Here is a 14550-nt window from a genome sequence, read left to right as displayed (position 1 = left end):
CCACGAAGGAAAGTCACAGAAGGAGAGTCACAGAAGGAGAACCACGAAGGAAAGTCACAGAAGGAGAGTCACAGAAGGAGAGCTGGGAATCATTTAGAAAGCGGAAGTACTATCTGAAGAGGAGTTAGTTATCCGCAGGGCCCAGCGAGACGCTAGGATGGACTGAAACAGGAACAGGAGGGCCCATGTTTCAGAGTCCAGGACTCCTAGCACGTCTAGGAGAGAAGAGTTTTCACACAAGTGGCAAATTGTACAAAATCTAGTCAAAGCCTGACAAAAACTAGTAAACGTTTATCAGTATTTTACACTTGAGGAGTCCTGATAGTACGGAGGCAAGTGATATGCAGCTAACCGAAAGGTCAGTGGTTTGACCTCATCAACCCGATTCACAGGAGAATGAAGTGGCAGTCTGATTCTGTAAGGATTCCCCAGAAGCCCACTGCACCACTGAGTTGATGCCAACTCAGAGCAGCCCTATGTATGGTTTCTGAGACTGTGAATCTTGATGGGAGCAGATGGCCTCACCTTCCTCCAGCAGAATGGTTTGAATCACCAAACTTGAGGTTAGCAGCCCCATGCTTAACCCACTGTACCACCAGAGCTTCCTGTAAAGATGGTTGTTGTTGTTAAGTGCCTTCAAGTCAGTTCCGATTCATAGCGACCTTGTATAGGATTTCTGAGGAGTGTCAGGTGAGCTTGAACCGCTGACCTGTCGTTCAAACCGACCTTGCAGTCCAGTGCGTTAATCCGCAATGCCACACCAGGACTCCTCTGTAAAGATTACAGCCTTGGAAATCCTATGGGGCTATTGTGAGTATGAATCTACTCCACCACGAAGGGATTTTAAACTGGCTGTTTTTAAAAAGCAATCCAAACCAGCCACCCTACAGTGACTACAGCACTAAAGGGCAGACACAGAAACGAAGGCGAGCGAACAGGAGGGTGACCCCGAACTGCTGCTGCATGGTGCACCCTGAGAGGTGCAGAGACCAGTGTAACACCCACACAAAAACCCCTAACCCACTGCCGTGAAGTCGGTAATGACTTGTAGTGACCCGACAGGACAGAGCTGTCCCAGAGGTTTCCAAGGCCAGAAGTCTTCACAGACGCAGACTGTCTAATCCTGTGGAATTGATGGTGGTTTTGAACCTCCGACCTACCTTTCAGTTAGCCAGTGAGTGCTTCACCACTGTGCCACCAGGGTTCTTTGCCAGTTAAATCACCCACCATAAAGGACATACAGCTCTGGCAGCTCAGGGACCAGGGGGAGTGTAGCTGCCGGCATCTTTCCTGCACTGGAGGGAGATAGGCATTTCCTAGGACAATTTAGTTCCTGGATTTTGTTGAGCCAAAATAGTTGCTCCATATAATCCACATCCCAGGTGACCCACATCAAGGGCTTTTATCACTAATGCTGCTGCTGGGAGTTAGGGGGTGGGGGAGGGCGGGGGCGGGGGCAGTGTGTGCTGTGGAGTCAGTTTCAACTCACAGACACTCTGCACACAGTTTCCAAGGCTGTAAATCTTCACCGGAGCAGAAACCCTCATCTTTCTCAAGTGGAGCAGCTGGTAGATTCCCACACTTTACCGGTAGTATTTCAATCCAACAATCCTGTAAGGGAAGCACTCTGGGAATGGGACACGGTGATGTTTTCAGATGAGACTCGACTCTCAGTCTAAGAGGCAGGCTCCTGAGCACTACCACAAGCTCTATTCAGAAGAAACGTGAAATCCCTCCGAAGCTGATCGTAACTAATAAACGAACTGTAGCTCAATGGACTCCGGCTCACAGTGACCTGTGTTACAGAGAACGGCTCCATCGCGGTTCCGAGGCTGTAAATCTCCACGGAATCAGAATGCCTCTTCTTTCTCCTAGGAGCAGCCTGTGGTCTCAAACCACTAACCTCATGGTTAGGAGTTAAGTACTTAATTCAGCTTAACCCAGGGCTCCTTTAAGCTTATAATGTTGTTGTAAAGTGTCATTCAATAGATTCTGACTCATAGTGACCCAGGATGGGGTTTTGGAGGAGCAGCTGATGGGTTTGAACTGCCAACCTTGTGGTTTACAGTCCTCATTCTAAAGTGCCAGCATGCTGCAAGAGATGACACTGCTCTGAAAACTCAAAGCACGATATTTATGACTTAAAACACACACACACACTCAGAAGGTGGCACATACGTAACCACGCAAATGTCTAAAATTTGTTGTAGTGAGAAATTAAGAATGCTGTCTAAAGTGTTTTCACATGTCTGCAGAATTTTTTCACCGACACACAGCATTTATATCAGAAAGAACTGGAGAGGTGAACAATGGGTAAGCATATCTACATTGTCTCCTTATGAGGAGTCAAGTATGCTCTGAGTCTGCCACTATGAAGTTCCTTCTTACAAGTACAAAGTTCATGACAATCAGCAAGGCTTTGGTGCTATTAACTTTTTCAAGTTGTTTTCCTATTTGTCTCATCCTTTGAGCCTGAAAGCCACCCTGGAAAGAGGTGCGGAAGGAGGCATGCAGAAGTTAGGCGGCTTGCCTCATGTCATACAGCTACTTAGGGACAGAACCAAGAATACAATTTCTCCAGTTCCCTACTTGCTGTTTTGTTCCCTCTGCTGACTCAGTGTTGTACCCAGTGGTTAGGAAGGGGGATCCTGGGAGTCCTCTTTCTGAGTACACCCAGCAAATGCAAACACGTTGAAGTGGGGAGAACAGCTCCCTTTGCCGACTGGCCATGTCATGCACGTGGAGCGGGGACACACACCTTGATTTCTGGGAGCTGCATGACTTCAGGAAAGACTTCAATGCAATTGGAGTGAGCGATTACTGTATGCATTCGCCTGCAGTTCATGATGGTGGTTGGGATGGCTTTCAGTTTGTTCCCACTGATGTCAACTTCCTCAAGTTCTTCCAATTTTGCCATTTTACTGAAAACAAAACAAAACAAAACAAAACAAAAAACAACAACAGAAAATCCATTGGTGGGGCTTATAAAATAATTAAAAGGCAATCTAAAAAGAAAATAATACATAATGACACTCAAAGGGGGAATTTATTATAGTCAGCAATTCTTTAGAGTCACTTAACAGTCATTTAAAAAACAACAACAACATATTTTTAAAATACTGTGTCCATATCATAAGTGCAACACTTTGGTCTTCATTATTAAAGAGCATTAACGCTTCTTTTCCCACTACAAAACACAAACTATTCACCTCAAGTCGTCCAACTGAGAAGAGGAAAAACGCAGGTTCATAAATGTTCATAAATAATCTGTGTGTAAATAAAGTTACCCTGGCAACAATCACTTTTCTACGTAGCTTGGTCTGAACAACAATGAAATTCCTACTTAAATGGGTCCAAAGCCAGTATTATTAACCCAATACACCTGCTCAGAAAGAACTTAACTGAGAGTATGACTTCTTTGTATTGAACTCACAGGGATATGGAGAAGAGGCTACCACTCATATAAGATACGCTTTCTCTGAAAAGTCCACTTCCCAAACTCCTCTGACATCATTCATGATGACGAGCTGGTGGTGTGGGGCAAGGGCATGTTGGAAGGTCACCCAGATGGTCTGGCAGTGCCTGAATTCAAATTATGCCCCATAGACTCTCTACTCCTGCTGGTCGTATAGGAAGAAGGACTCTTTCCAACTCCCCAAATACAAAGATTATATTATTTATCTTGACAATTACTATGTGCCTCAGATACATGAAGAACTAAGTTTTTTATCTTTTGAAATTAGATCTTTCAACACAATATATAGCCAACAGTCTCAGGACAATACTGCATATAGACTATGATGCAATCCATCCAAGAGCTGGAATTTATAAGGATATTAAATATGTTGACGTCATATTCAGAAAGTAACATGGTGAAATCAAAGGGTAATGAGGCATTAAAAAAAAAATTTTTTTTTTTAAAGGTAAAATGAGAGGAATCAGGCCTAAGTAGGAAAATTTAAAGAAGTGTATAGAAAGTTGGCTCCAAAAGTGACTTAGTTGTTGGAGCAGATTCTTTTGTTCAGTGATTTGTTGCATGTCTACCCCAACTAGACCGCTAGTGAGATAAGCACCTCACAGTTGTAACCCTTCAGAAGCCGATTCTTTCACTTCTGTGACACCCCAGCCCCCTGAAAGGAGCTGGAAATTCTAGCCAGATGGATTTCTACCAGGTGCACATGAAACTTCTTTGCACTGGAGTGATGACAACAGACATCGGTTACTGGGTTGGAGCGAGAGAGGATAGTCATTTCATCTAAAGGATTTAGATATTCACCATCTGAAGTAGGACGATGAGGTCCTTCCTGATCTATTGCTGTGATGTGGTTAGCATGTTTTCTTCCAAAAATAATACCTCTCACATACTAGGAACCTACTCCACGGCACATAACAACAACAACAACAATCACATACTAGAGTCCTGGTGTGGCGACGCTGTGGGTTAGTGTGCCAGACAGCAAAGCTGTTTGAACTGCAAGGTAGGTGGTTCAAGCTCACCAGCTGCTCCTCAGAAACCCTATACAGGGTCGCTATGGGTCAGAACCAACTCGATGGCACTTAACAACAACAACATCACATTCTAGGAGGCCTGGTGGGTTAGAACTTGGACTGTTAATCTCAAGGTTGGCAGTTCAAATATACCAGCAGCATATTTTCTCGAGGGAGAAAAGATGAGGCTGTGTGCTGCTGTGAAGACTGGCAGTCTTGGAAACCCTATTTAGGGCTGCTATGAGTCAGAATAAACTCAAGGGCGGTGGGTTGGTTTTTTTTTAATCACACAGTAAAGTAAAAGGATATGGAAGCAAATGAGCAGAAACAAAAATAGTTTAACCACATTAACATCAACTAAAAAAGAAAAAAAATCAAATAAAAATAAACATGCACTGCAAACACCAGAGCAATACTATAAGAAAATGCATCAGGGGGTCCCTCGGCAAGGGCTTCTACAGCTTCAGTCCCCTCAGGGCCAGTGCCCCCACCCGCCCCATTTCGGAGCCACACATTCCAGCGTCCCACCAGAGGATCGCATGTGCTTTGACGGATGGCTGTGTGTTCTAGCTGCTACCCTGTGAGGTAGAAATGGACAAACCTTCAGTGTGTGGAGTCAATCAGAGCTGGACACAGTGCCAATGCTGCCAAAGGTAGGAATAAGAATGGCACTGGGATTCAAACATACCTCCTAAAGCCACTTGGTGTTTTTGGTTACATATGCCACCACTGTTTCCAAACACTGTGCATGCATGCAAAAGCTGGGTGGTGATTACAAACCTTCAAGTTCCTATTTTACATCCCAATTCCCACATACAAAACTGGTCCTTCTTCAAACATTAACTGATGCTTAAAAAGAAAAACCAGAAAAATATATATCCTCATGAAATAACACTCTTTATTTCAAGGTTTTTTATTTGGAGACTATCATAAGCCCAGTCTAGTGGGTTTTTGAATATAGTCATATTAGTACAAACCCATTTCTCTGTAGAGTAATGTGGATCATGGCGTATAAAAGACAACTATGAACAGAAATGAGGAGGAAGACGAGCCATATTCTCTAAGAAATAAACATCTTTGCTTTCTCCTCTCCTCTCTGCATCTGTAAATATGTTTTCAGCACTGCAATGAGACACATCACTTTACCTTGCTGGGAAACTCTGAAGTCGGTTATAGGCCATGTGGAGGATCTTCAGATGGGGATGCCCTGTTAACAAGGGCACACACTTATCCGTGAGGTTGTTGTTGGTAAGATACAGCTCTTGTAAGATGCTGCTCGTCTCCTCGGAAAGCGTGGCTGGGGGAAGAGTTTCCAGTTTGTTCGCGGATGCATTCAGGAATCTCAGGCTACAATGACAAAATGCAACAACAAGGCCCGGATGAAGTAAAGCTGGAGTTCAGAAGCCTCGACAAGCCTACTCCTATTCCCTGACTGACAGAAGGGATCACAGACCAGACACTGGGCTCAGAAACAGGAATTAAAATGAAGCAGGTATACACGGACCCCTGCCACAGTGCCATGACAATGCACCCAAGCAGCCACTTGTAGGTGATGAATATAAAGATGATATAAATCAAGTGTAACAGCACAGAGGTGCGAGGAAGTGATGAAATCTACAGCTGTTGGGGAGTGAAAGGGAATGATTAGAGAAAGCGAACATTCTGACTTAGGAAGAGAAAACAAATGTCTATTTTTAAATGAGAGGGCCCTTTTTTATAGTAATAAAACAATTAAGTGCCTAAATCACATAGTGACTAAATCACATAGTGTAGTTAGAAAATTTAAACCATTTCTCCGTGACATGCATTCACAACTGTAAGAGACTGCTCTCTCTGAATTAAGATGACAGAATGAAGTCACGAGAATGAAGAGTTCCAACTACATGCCACAACAGGACGAATTTCACACGTACATGCTGAGTGAAAGCAATCAGACACTTCCGGAAAGTGCACAGACAGAGCTACCCAGGGTGGCAGGTGAGGAGGGGCTTCTGGAATATTGTGTCTTGATCTGGGAGCTGGTTACTAAAGAGTATTTATCATTGAAAGAATCTATCAAGTAGTGCATTTATGATATGAGCACTTTTCTGGTGATGACATGGTTAAGCACCTGGTTGCTTATCAAAAGGATGGCAGTTCAAACCACCAGCTGCTCGGTGGGAGAAAGATGAGGAAATCTGCTTGTGTAAAGCTTTACCGTCTTGGGTACCTGATGGGGCAGTCCTACTGTCCCCTTTAGTGTCGCTATGAGTCAGAACTTGACAGCAATAAGCTATTTATACTATACTTCAATAAAATTTACATGAAAGGAAAAGTTTCCAGATGACAGACTGAACAACTGAACAATGGATAAATCTACAGTGTGGTTTTATACCCAAAATAACTACAATAGTTAAAAACGGTGTGCTTCTTCTATAGCCATTGTAACCACAGTAAGCATGGAATGCAGAGCTTGAGAGCTGAAACGCAGGCCTTGCTGGGACCAGGTTCCTAACAGTCCCCAAGAAAGGGAAGGATGGTGCAGCAGGGCTGTGGCGTGGTCACTTGGAGTGCCAGTAAAGAGGACTCACCTCCTGTATATATGGTCACAGGTCCAACCCGCCTGCCCAGATCTACCCCGCCAGTAAAGAGGACTCACCGCCTATGTACACAGTCACAGGTCCAACCTGCCTGCCCAGATCTACCCCACTAGTGAACTCGTCTCAGACTTGAACATGAGATACAGAACTAATCTGCCATATTTTGTTTGGGAAAAAAAAAAAAAATCCTCCTTAAAATGAAAGCACCTAAAATATCAGGTAGACATTTATTTTCAATCTTAGGTAAAAAGAAGGTTTTGTGTTCCAGAGTCCTCGCCGGGGCTGTCCTTCCCAACGATCCACCCACTGATCTTGTACCTCCCCAAACCCTGCCCTACCAACACCACCACCCCCACGCCACACAGCTTCTACTGATGTGAGGAAAAGCAACTTCCCCAAAATAGAACATTTTCCATTAAAGAAACACAGATTCCATTGACATTTAAAAAATAAATAAATAAAAGGAAGTCAGAGAAGGCAGTACAAACCATAAATACCATGGGAAATGACAGTACAGAGCAGAAGGTACGGTCACTGAGGCAGTTTCTGAAAGGGTTTGAACTAGGAAGTAAGCCAGCTTCAAGCACATAGTTCTTGAAAGCACTTGTGTGACTCTGGTTCTGTAGGGCCCATTTGTACCACCTGTTTGAATCTATGAAGAATTTCTCCTATAGAGAATGATTCTTACACATCCCTAAAATACCATGGACCAGGGCAGACTGAGAAACCACCTGACAATCTCATTAAAATCAATACTCTGACAAATATGTAAGTATAACCCATTGGTCTCAAGTTGATTTCCCCTCATCACAACCCTATATAGGGTTCTCAAGATTGTAAACCTTTATGAAAACAGAAAGTCTCATCTTTTTTCCTACGGAGCAGCTGGTAGGCTTGAACTGCCAACCTTTATGTAAGCAGTTCAGAGCTTGTCCTACAGTGTGCTACCAAGTCTCCTTATGTACGTACGCTGCTGTGAAGTGCCATCGAGTCAGCTCTGACCCATAACAATCTGGTATGGGGTTTCCAAGGAGTGCCTGGTGGGTTTGTACCACTGACTTTGAGGCTGGCAATCCAGTGCTTATCCTATAGAGCCATACCAGACATAATTAAAAAAACGAAAGGAGGAGGAGAGAGGAGAGCGAATTCATGAATGTTTACACATTTTGAGAGAGAACAAAAGAGGGAATCAGTTTTTGAAAGGAGGGAAAAAACTAAAACATACTGACAAGAGAACGTTCATCTAGAAAGTTGTAAAGGGACTTAGGAAGCCCTGGTGGCATCTGAATGAAGGGGAGGGAGACACAGACTTCAGAAAGTCATGTCCTCTCATCTTTTTGAGACCTGCCTGTGCTTAAGGTCAAGGTGGGCGGAAGCCGTGCATCCCACCCTCTAGGGAAGGAAACCAACTTAAAATTACCTGGGCTGCTGCCCACAGACGTTATGAACTAAACAAAGTCAAACTTCATCATCATGTTAGTTAATGGTCAAAAAGCAAACGACTGGATTACACCAGACTTCTGAGTATAATGGTCTCGGAAAGTGAAGGCTAGCCATCTTCTTAAAAACAAAGCACCCCCTCTGCCTGCCCCCTCTGCTAGATGCTTCAGCAGAAGACACATGGCATTGTTGTAATGGTCCTGGAGTCTGACTTCTACCAGTATGAAGGATTACCAGAATGACCAAGCCATGTTTCTCATATGGCTAACAGCTTCACTGTATAAAGAGGCTGTAGAACCCACATCTGCTTTCAGTCCTTTAACAAGGTTAAAGTCCTAAAGCAGAGTTTGATCTCCAATCCCTATGATGTGATAATCATGTTCAAAAGCTTCTTCCTCACAGTTTTTTGTAATAACTATATAAAAAGCCCAATTAATATGCCACGAGGTATTTGTGTGGCGCTGTTGGATAAGCAATGGATTGTTAAACATAAGGTTGGTGGTTCAAACCCACCAGCTGCTCCTTGGAAGCCCCATCCATATAGGGTTGCTTAGAGAACTGATTCAATACCACTTGACAACAGCAACCCTTCTCACTGAGAATACAGTGGCTCCAAGGATAAGCACTGAACTGTGAACCAGAGGTCAGTGGTTCAAGCCTCCCAGCCGTTCCGTGGAAGAAAGATGAGGCTATCTGCTCCTGCAAAAATTTACAGCCTTGGAAATCCTGTACAAGTCACTATGAATCGGAACCGACTCCACAGCACATAACCACCACCACCCACCCTTCCTTCTCATGACACAACTCTTTTCTACTATTGAGAGAAAACCAGCAAAGTGACACCATTGGTTTTTGTTCATTTGTAAGGTGCTTTGTAGAGACTACCAGAACCTTGTCAGATCCACTGACTCACAGTGACCCTACAGGCCTGTTTAACCATTTTAACATAGTACCTACATGGGGTTTCCAAGGCAATAAATCTTTAGGGAAGCAACTGCTTCATCTTTCTTCTGTGGAGTAGCTGGTGGGATTGAACCATTGACCTTGCAGTCAGCAATCCTGCAGTTAACCACTGTGCCACCAGGGCTCCTTTAGAGAGACCACAGTTCTTTGCTAATCTCTGCCTGATTGGCTGCTCAATCATACCACCCCCACCAGCATTTTACAAAACACAGAAGCCGAAGCTGAGAAAAGTTTAGTTACTCAGGAGGTCGGAGGCAGAGGTGGAAATAAAACCCAGATTAGTCAGAGCCCCTGTCCCCAGTACACTGCTCCAACAGGCAAATGATAAAAAATATTAACGAAAACTTTTTCCTGAGGACATTCCTTATGGACTTTTTTACCGCCTCCCACCCCACAAAAGAACAGCAAACAAAAACTCTGGCAATCAAGCAGAAGACCTGCTCAGGTAACAGAGGGTACTCAATTAGAGAAAAGTTCCAAAGTCATAGAGAAAGGATGCATATGAAAGACCTTCAAAAAGTCTGGGAAATGGAAAGAAAAGATGATGGGATTTTGGGGACCTTCTAAAAGTCTGGGAGATGGAAAGAAAAGATAATGGGATTTCTGCAGTAACATGTTGGAGCTCCTGCCTGCGTATATGGCTCCTGCCCTAAACATCTGGAACATCAGGAGACAAATCCACTTCCTGCTTCCTGAGCAACAGCCCCCACTTCCTCCTTGGCACATTCTGCCCAGCTGCTCAGGATCCTCTATATGAGGGGACTAGTCAACAGTTAGAAATTAGAGTCATTCCACCGGAGAAAGGTGAGGCTTTCTGCTCCTGTAAAGATTTACAGCCTCAGAAACCCTATGCAGGGTCACTGTGAGTCAGAACCGACTCCAAGGTACACTACCATCACCACTACTACAAGAGGGAGCGGGCTTCAAAAAGTTGGGGGAATAATGGAAGTTTTCCAGAACCTTTTGAAGTCCTTGCTTTGCTGTTTAGTAATTTCCAACACACCCAAATGTCGTCTTACAGACAAAGCACAGGGTTTGGTGTGACACAGATTTACCTGTGTTCAAACTAAATATTTTAAATTTAAATAATTTGTCTGAATGTTGTTGTTGTTAAGTGCTGTTGAATCAGTTTCAACTCACTGCGACTCCGTATAGGGTTTCCAAGGAGCGGCTGGTTGATCTGAACTGAGGACCTTGTGGTTCGCAGTCCAGTGCTGATCCTACCATGCCATACCAGGAGTCATGTGGTTTTTGTTGGTTTTCTTCTTTAGCCTGTTGAGATGCTAGGTTGCATGGCCTTTCTGCATACTGATCCAGCCTTGCATCCTTCACCAGCTGCTCCTTGGAAACTCTATACAGGGTCGCTATGGGTTGGAATAGACTTGACAGCACTTAACAACAACAACAACAAAGTATTCCGTTAAGGATTTTTGCATCTGTATTCAGACATGTCAACAGGCTAAAGAAGAAAAAAATACATGGCTTTATCAGTCAATGCAGACAAAGCATCTGTCAAAATTCAACACCTAGTTAGGATTAAGGAAAAAACAAAACTCAGAGATGGGACCATGGGGAGCTTGTTACACAGACAGATTCATGTCAGCTGGGCTGAGGTAAGGCAAGAAGCGTGTGTGTCTGACAAGCGTCCCCGGGGGCTCTGAAGATGCGATCTGTGAAACCCAGCTCTACTCCACGATGGCTCTCCAGCCACCTGACCTGTACTCGACAGTACTCTTTACTGAAGATCCAGGGTGGGCAACTTAGCTCCTCCAAATGCCAGAAAGAAATCTGTCTTTGCCAAAAGGCACCAGTTGTCATGGTCAATGGACCACACGCTATCCCAATTTTTGTTCTCTTTTAGTCCCTGTGGTATTTACATCTATTCCATCTGAGTCACTGAAACTTATGGTCTGGAAAGTGACTAATCCTCTAGGGATATTTAATAACCGCAAAAGGAACCATTAGCATGGACTTCCTATGCACATGCATTTCTCACTGCTACGCCTGAGAAAGCTGTATACTGCTCCAAGTGGGGATTAAAACAGACCCTCCTGCCACCAACTACAATAATCAACACTTCTCCTTCACAGGGTCCGTACTGGCTTGGCTAATTGGATTGCCTTTATCAGGATGAGCATGCAGGTGTGAGGTGGGCAGGGAGTCTGCGAGCCTAAGATTTCAGGACAGAAGAGAAGCCTGGGCAGCACCTCAAACAGCTCCTCAAACAGCTCCTGATGCACTCAACTGACCCCCAAGGAAGACCTACTCCCCACCCCTCCCATCTGTTGATGAAAACTGACAACCGGAACTGCTTACATCAAGATCATCTCAACCCTAAGCAAAGAGAGACAAAATGAGAGATCCAGATTAGAGCATGGCCCAGTTCATACAACAGAACATATGCTTCATCACATTTTCAATCTTCTGAGTTATTGGTGAAGAGCAAATCAAAATAATCAACACTCAGAGGTGAACTTGGATCATAAATGCACAAACTGAAATTGCCAGGGCAAATAATAAGAAGTGTAATAAAACTGCATCAAGTTTTGAGAGGAAGATAAAGATATTACTAAAAATCATCTCATTTAAAATGGAACCATACAAACAGCTTCTTGCTACCAGGTAAAAGCAGATTAATACATGCTGCTCTACAGATTCATATTTAATACGCAACATCACACCATTAAAGCCATGGGATTACATCTAAATCTACCTAAGCAGAAAAGATTCCAAGCTCAAGAAAAATTTCCAAGGAAGGGAGGGAAAACACTGTCTTGCACTCTGTGAATGTTCTGAAGTTTTCTTGAAGCTTCAAGCTACAACTTTAATCAGAGCATGAATTAAAGCAGTTTCAACGTAAAAGCCTTACATTTAGGCCTGTTCTTCAGTTATATAACTAAATACAAAACTAGTAACAACAATTTATGCTCACACACACACACACACACACACACACAATCTAGGAAACAGGAGCAACCATTTCATTTTGAAGGCTGTTTCCTTAAAAACCCTCTTTAACATTTTCAGTTTCATGTTGTTCTGAGTTGACCTGGCTTCACAACTGTCTGTACTAGTTTATCCCTTCTCCTCAAACTCACCACATGAAACACACGAGTGGATTTTCTCTGGACTGTAACTTACGCAGCTAAAACATGTGTCTATGGACACACTCACACATACATAATAAAAGTTATTTAAAGTTCAGGCGTAGTAGGTAGAATTTACATTGTTTAGGTTTTGGAAAGGAGATAAGTACTTTTTCCTGACTGTAAGTTATGTATCAGTTAAGAACAAAGTATATATGTAACAAAAACCTGTCAGAAACATCAAGAGTAGTAGATAGAACTTCTATTGTTTAGGTTTTAGAAAGGGCAAAAGTCACAGCATTAACTCTTTAAAAAGCAGCAGTTTGGTGGGACTCACAAAAGCTTCCATTTTTCTTGTCTTCCAGCAAGTGGAGTAGCACAAAGCTGTGGTTTAAATAGAACTAGTCCTTTCTCCCTGGGCCTATGATAATCATCGGCCCGATGGAAGCAGTCTCTGAACATTCTACTTTGACTTAGCCACGATGGAGGTGGCCAGGCGCTGCACTGGAAACACAGCTATTGTATCGACTGGAAGACAGAGACACTAGAAAATGCTCTTTGTGAAAACAAGGTGCCAACTTTTCCAGTCATTTGTTTCTCTCATAAAATCACGGTGTTTGCTCCTGATAATTCACACAACCCTAGTTCCAGGCAGTCCTTCCTACAGAACTCTCCCAGGCCAGAGATGTGCTTACCATCTGTCCCTGCTCAACACCTGCAGAGGGTGGGTTACTCCCCCCCCAACAGTCCCTATTTCCCAAAAGCATCTTGTTCTGGATGACCAATTCCTTTGGGACTCTGGTCACGTCTGCCTACGTGCCTGTTGTGTATGCATACTCTTAGCTAATACTGTTCTACCTAACAGCAATGTCTTCCTGCAGTGGTCCATGGTGCACTATTAGGAACACAGAGCTCACAAACCCTCCCCTTCCCAGATCACAAATTCCATCTGCAAACTGTCCATAAGCTGTTACGATAGGGAGAATGCACACACTGGGGGGTCGTCAGGACCCCCGGTGGGATGACTGTGCCTTCAGCGGCCCTAGCTCAGATCCTGGTCTAAACGTGTCTGTGCATTGGAAGAGGCCTCTGGCTGGCACTGTGAGTGACCTTAGAGATGCAGTGTCTGTATCTGCAGTGGTGCCCAGGACACTCCCTGACTACTTACTGCTGCATCTAGAGAATGAAAAATACAGTCGTTCTTTTAACTCAAATCCACAGAAGTGCATAAAGATTAAGGATGATGGTGACCTCATGGAGAGATACTTACATGAATTTATCTGCCTTGGCCAAGAACAGGACCCAAGCAGATTTGGTTTTCTCTCACTCAAAGATCCCCTCAAACCTGCATCATCTACTCTACATCTATAGCTTCAGTGCAGACCTCTAAGGAAATGAGAAGCTTCTCCTTACAACTTTGCAGCCCAATTTTGTCCAGCATGTGAAAGAAAATACAAAGTTACAATAAAATTTTTCATTCTCAGCAGGGGAGGCTGTCTGGTCTTATCAGGTCCACAACCACAAAGACTTGGGTGGAGAGCTACCTGCATGCCACACATACCAACTGTTTCAGTCATCCTGTTAGAGAAATCCCAAGGCAAGACAGAGTCAATGACAATGACAATCCCATTTCCTCACAATCTTCTACTGGGATGAGGGGCTTCGGAAAGTTCATGGAAAAATGGAATTGAAAGATGGTGGGAAGGCTTTTCTAAAACTTTTCGAAGTCCCCTTGAATATTTGTTCTATAAGGAATTTATTGTAACTTTACCATAAATAACTCGAAGAAAATTTAAACAAAGAAGAAAAGGATGAGAGAAACAACAAAACAAGAAGAAAGGGGATGTTAGAAAGGTTTGTACCTTAGTCTCTTAATCTGGGTGATGATTACAGAAATACATTTATGTGTAAAAATCCACTGGCAGTACAATTGAGAGTTGACCATTTCACAGAGAACAATTTATATGTTCATTAAAAAAAATATATATATATAT

At 43.4% G+C, this 14550-nt stretch overlaps 1 protein-coding gene across 1 annotated transcript in view; it reads right to left on the bottom strand.

Moving 5' to 3' along the window:
* Positions 1–14550, bottom strand: part of PHLPP1 (PH domain and leucine rich repeat protein phosphatase 1) — a 252203-nt gene that overhangs the window by 18391 nt on the left and 219262 nt on the right. Inside the window, exons 12-13 of the mRNA XM_006837580.1 lie at positions 5635–5835; positions 2759–2921 (exon numbers count right to left, since the gene is read on the bottom strand). Coding sequence (XP_006837643.1) covers positions 2759–2921; positions 5635–5835 — 364 coding nt within the window. The remainder of the gene's footprint in view (positions 1–2758; positions 2922–5634; positions 5836–14550) is intronic.

This window comes from Chrysochloris asiatica, unplaced genomic scaffold (assembly GCF_000296735.1).
Source record: "Chrysochloris asiatica unplaced genomic scaffold, ChrAsi1.0 scaffold00021, whole genome shotgun sequence".
Classification (NCBI taxonomy): Eukaryota; Metazoa; Chordata; class Mammalia; order Afrosoricida; family Chrysochloridae; genus Chrysochloris; species Chrysochloris asiatica.
Note: the sequence above shows the minus strand (reverse complement) of the source record. Positions and strands in the feature narration are given on the sequence as shown.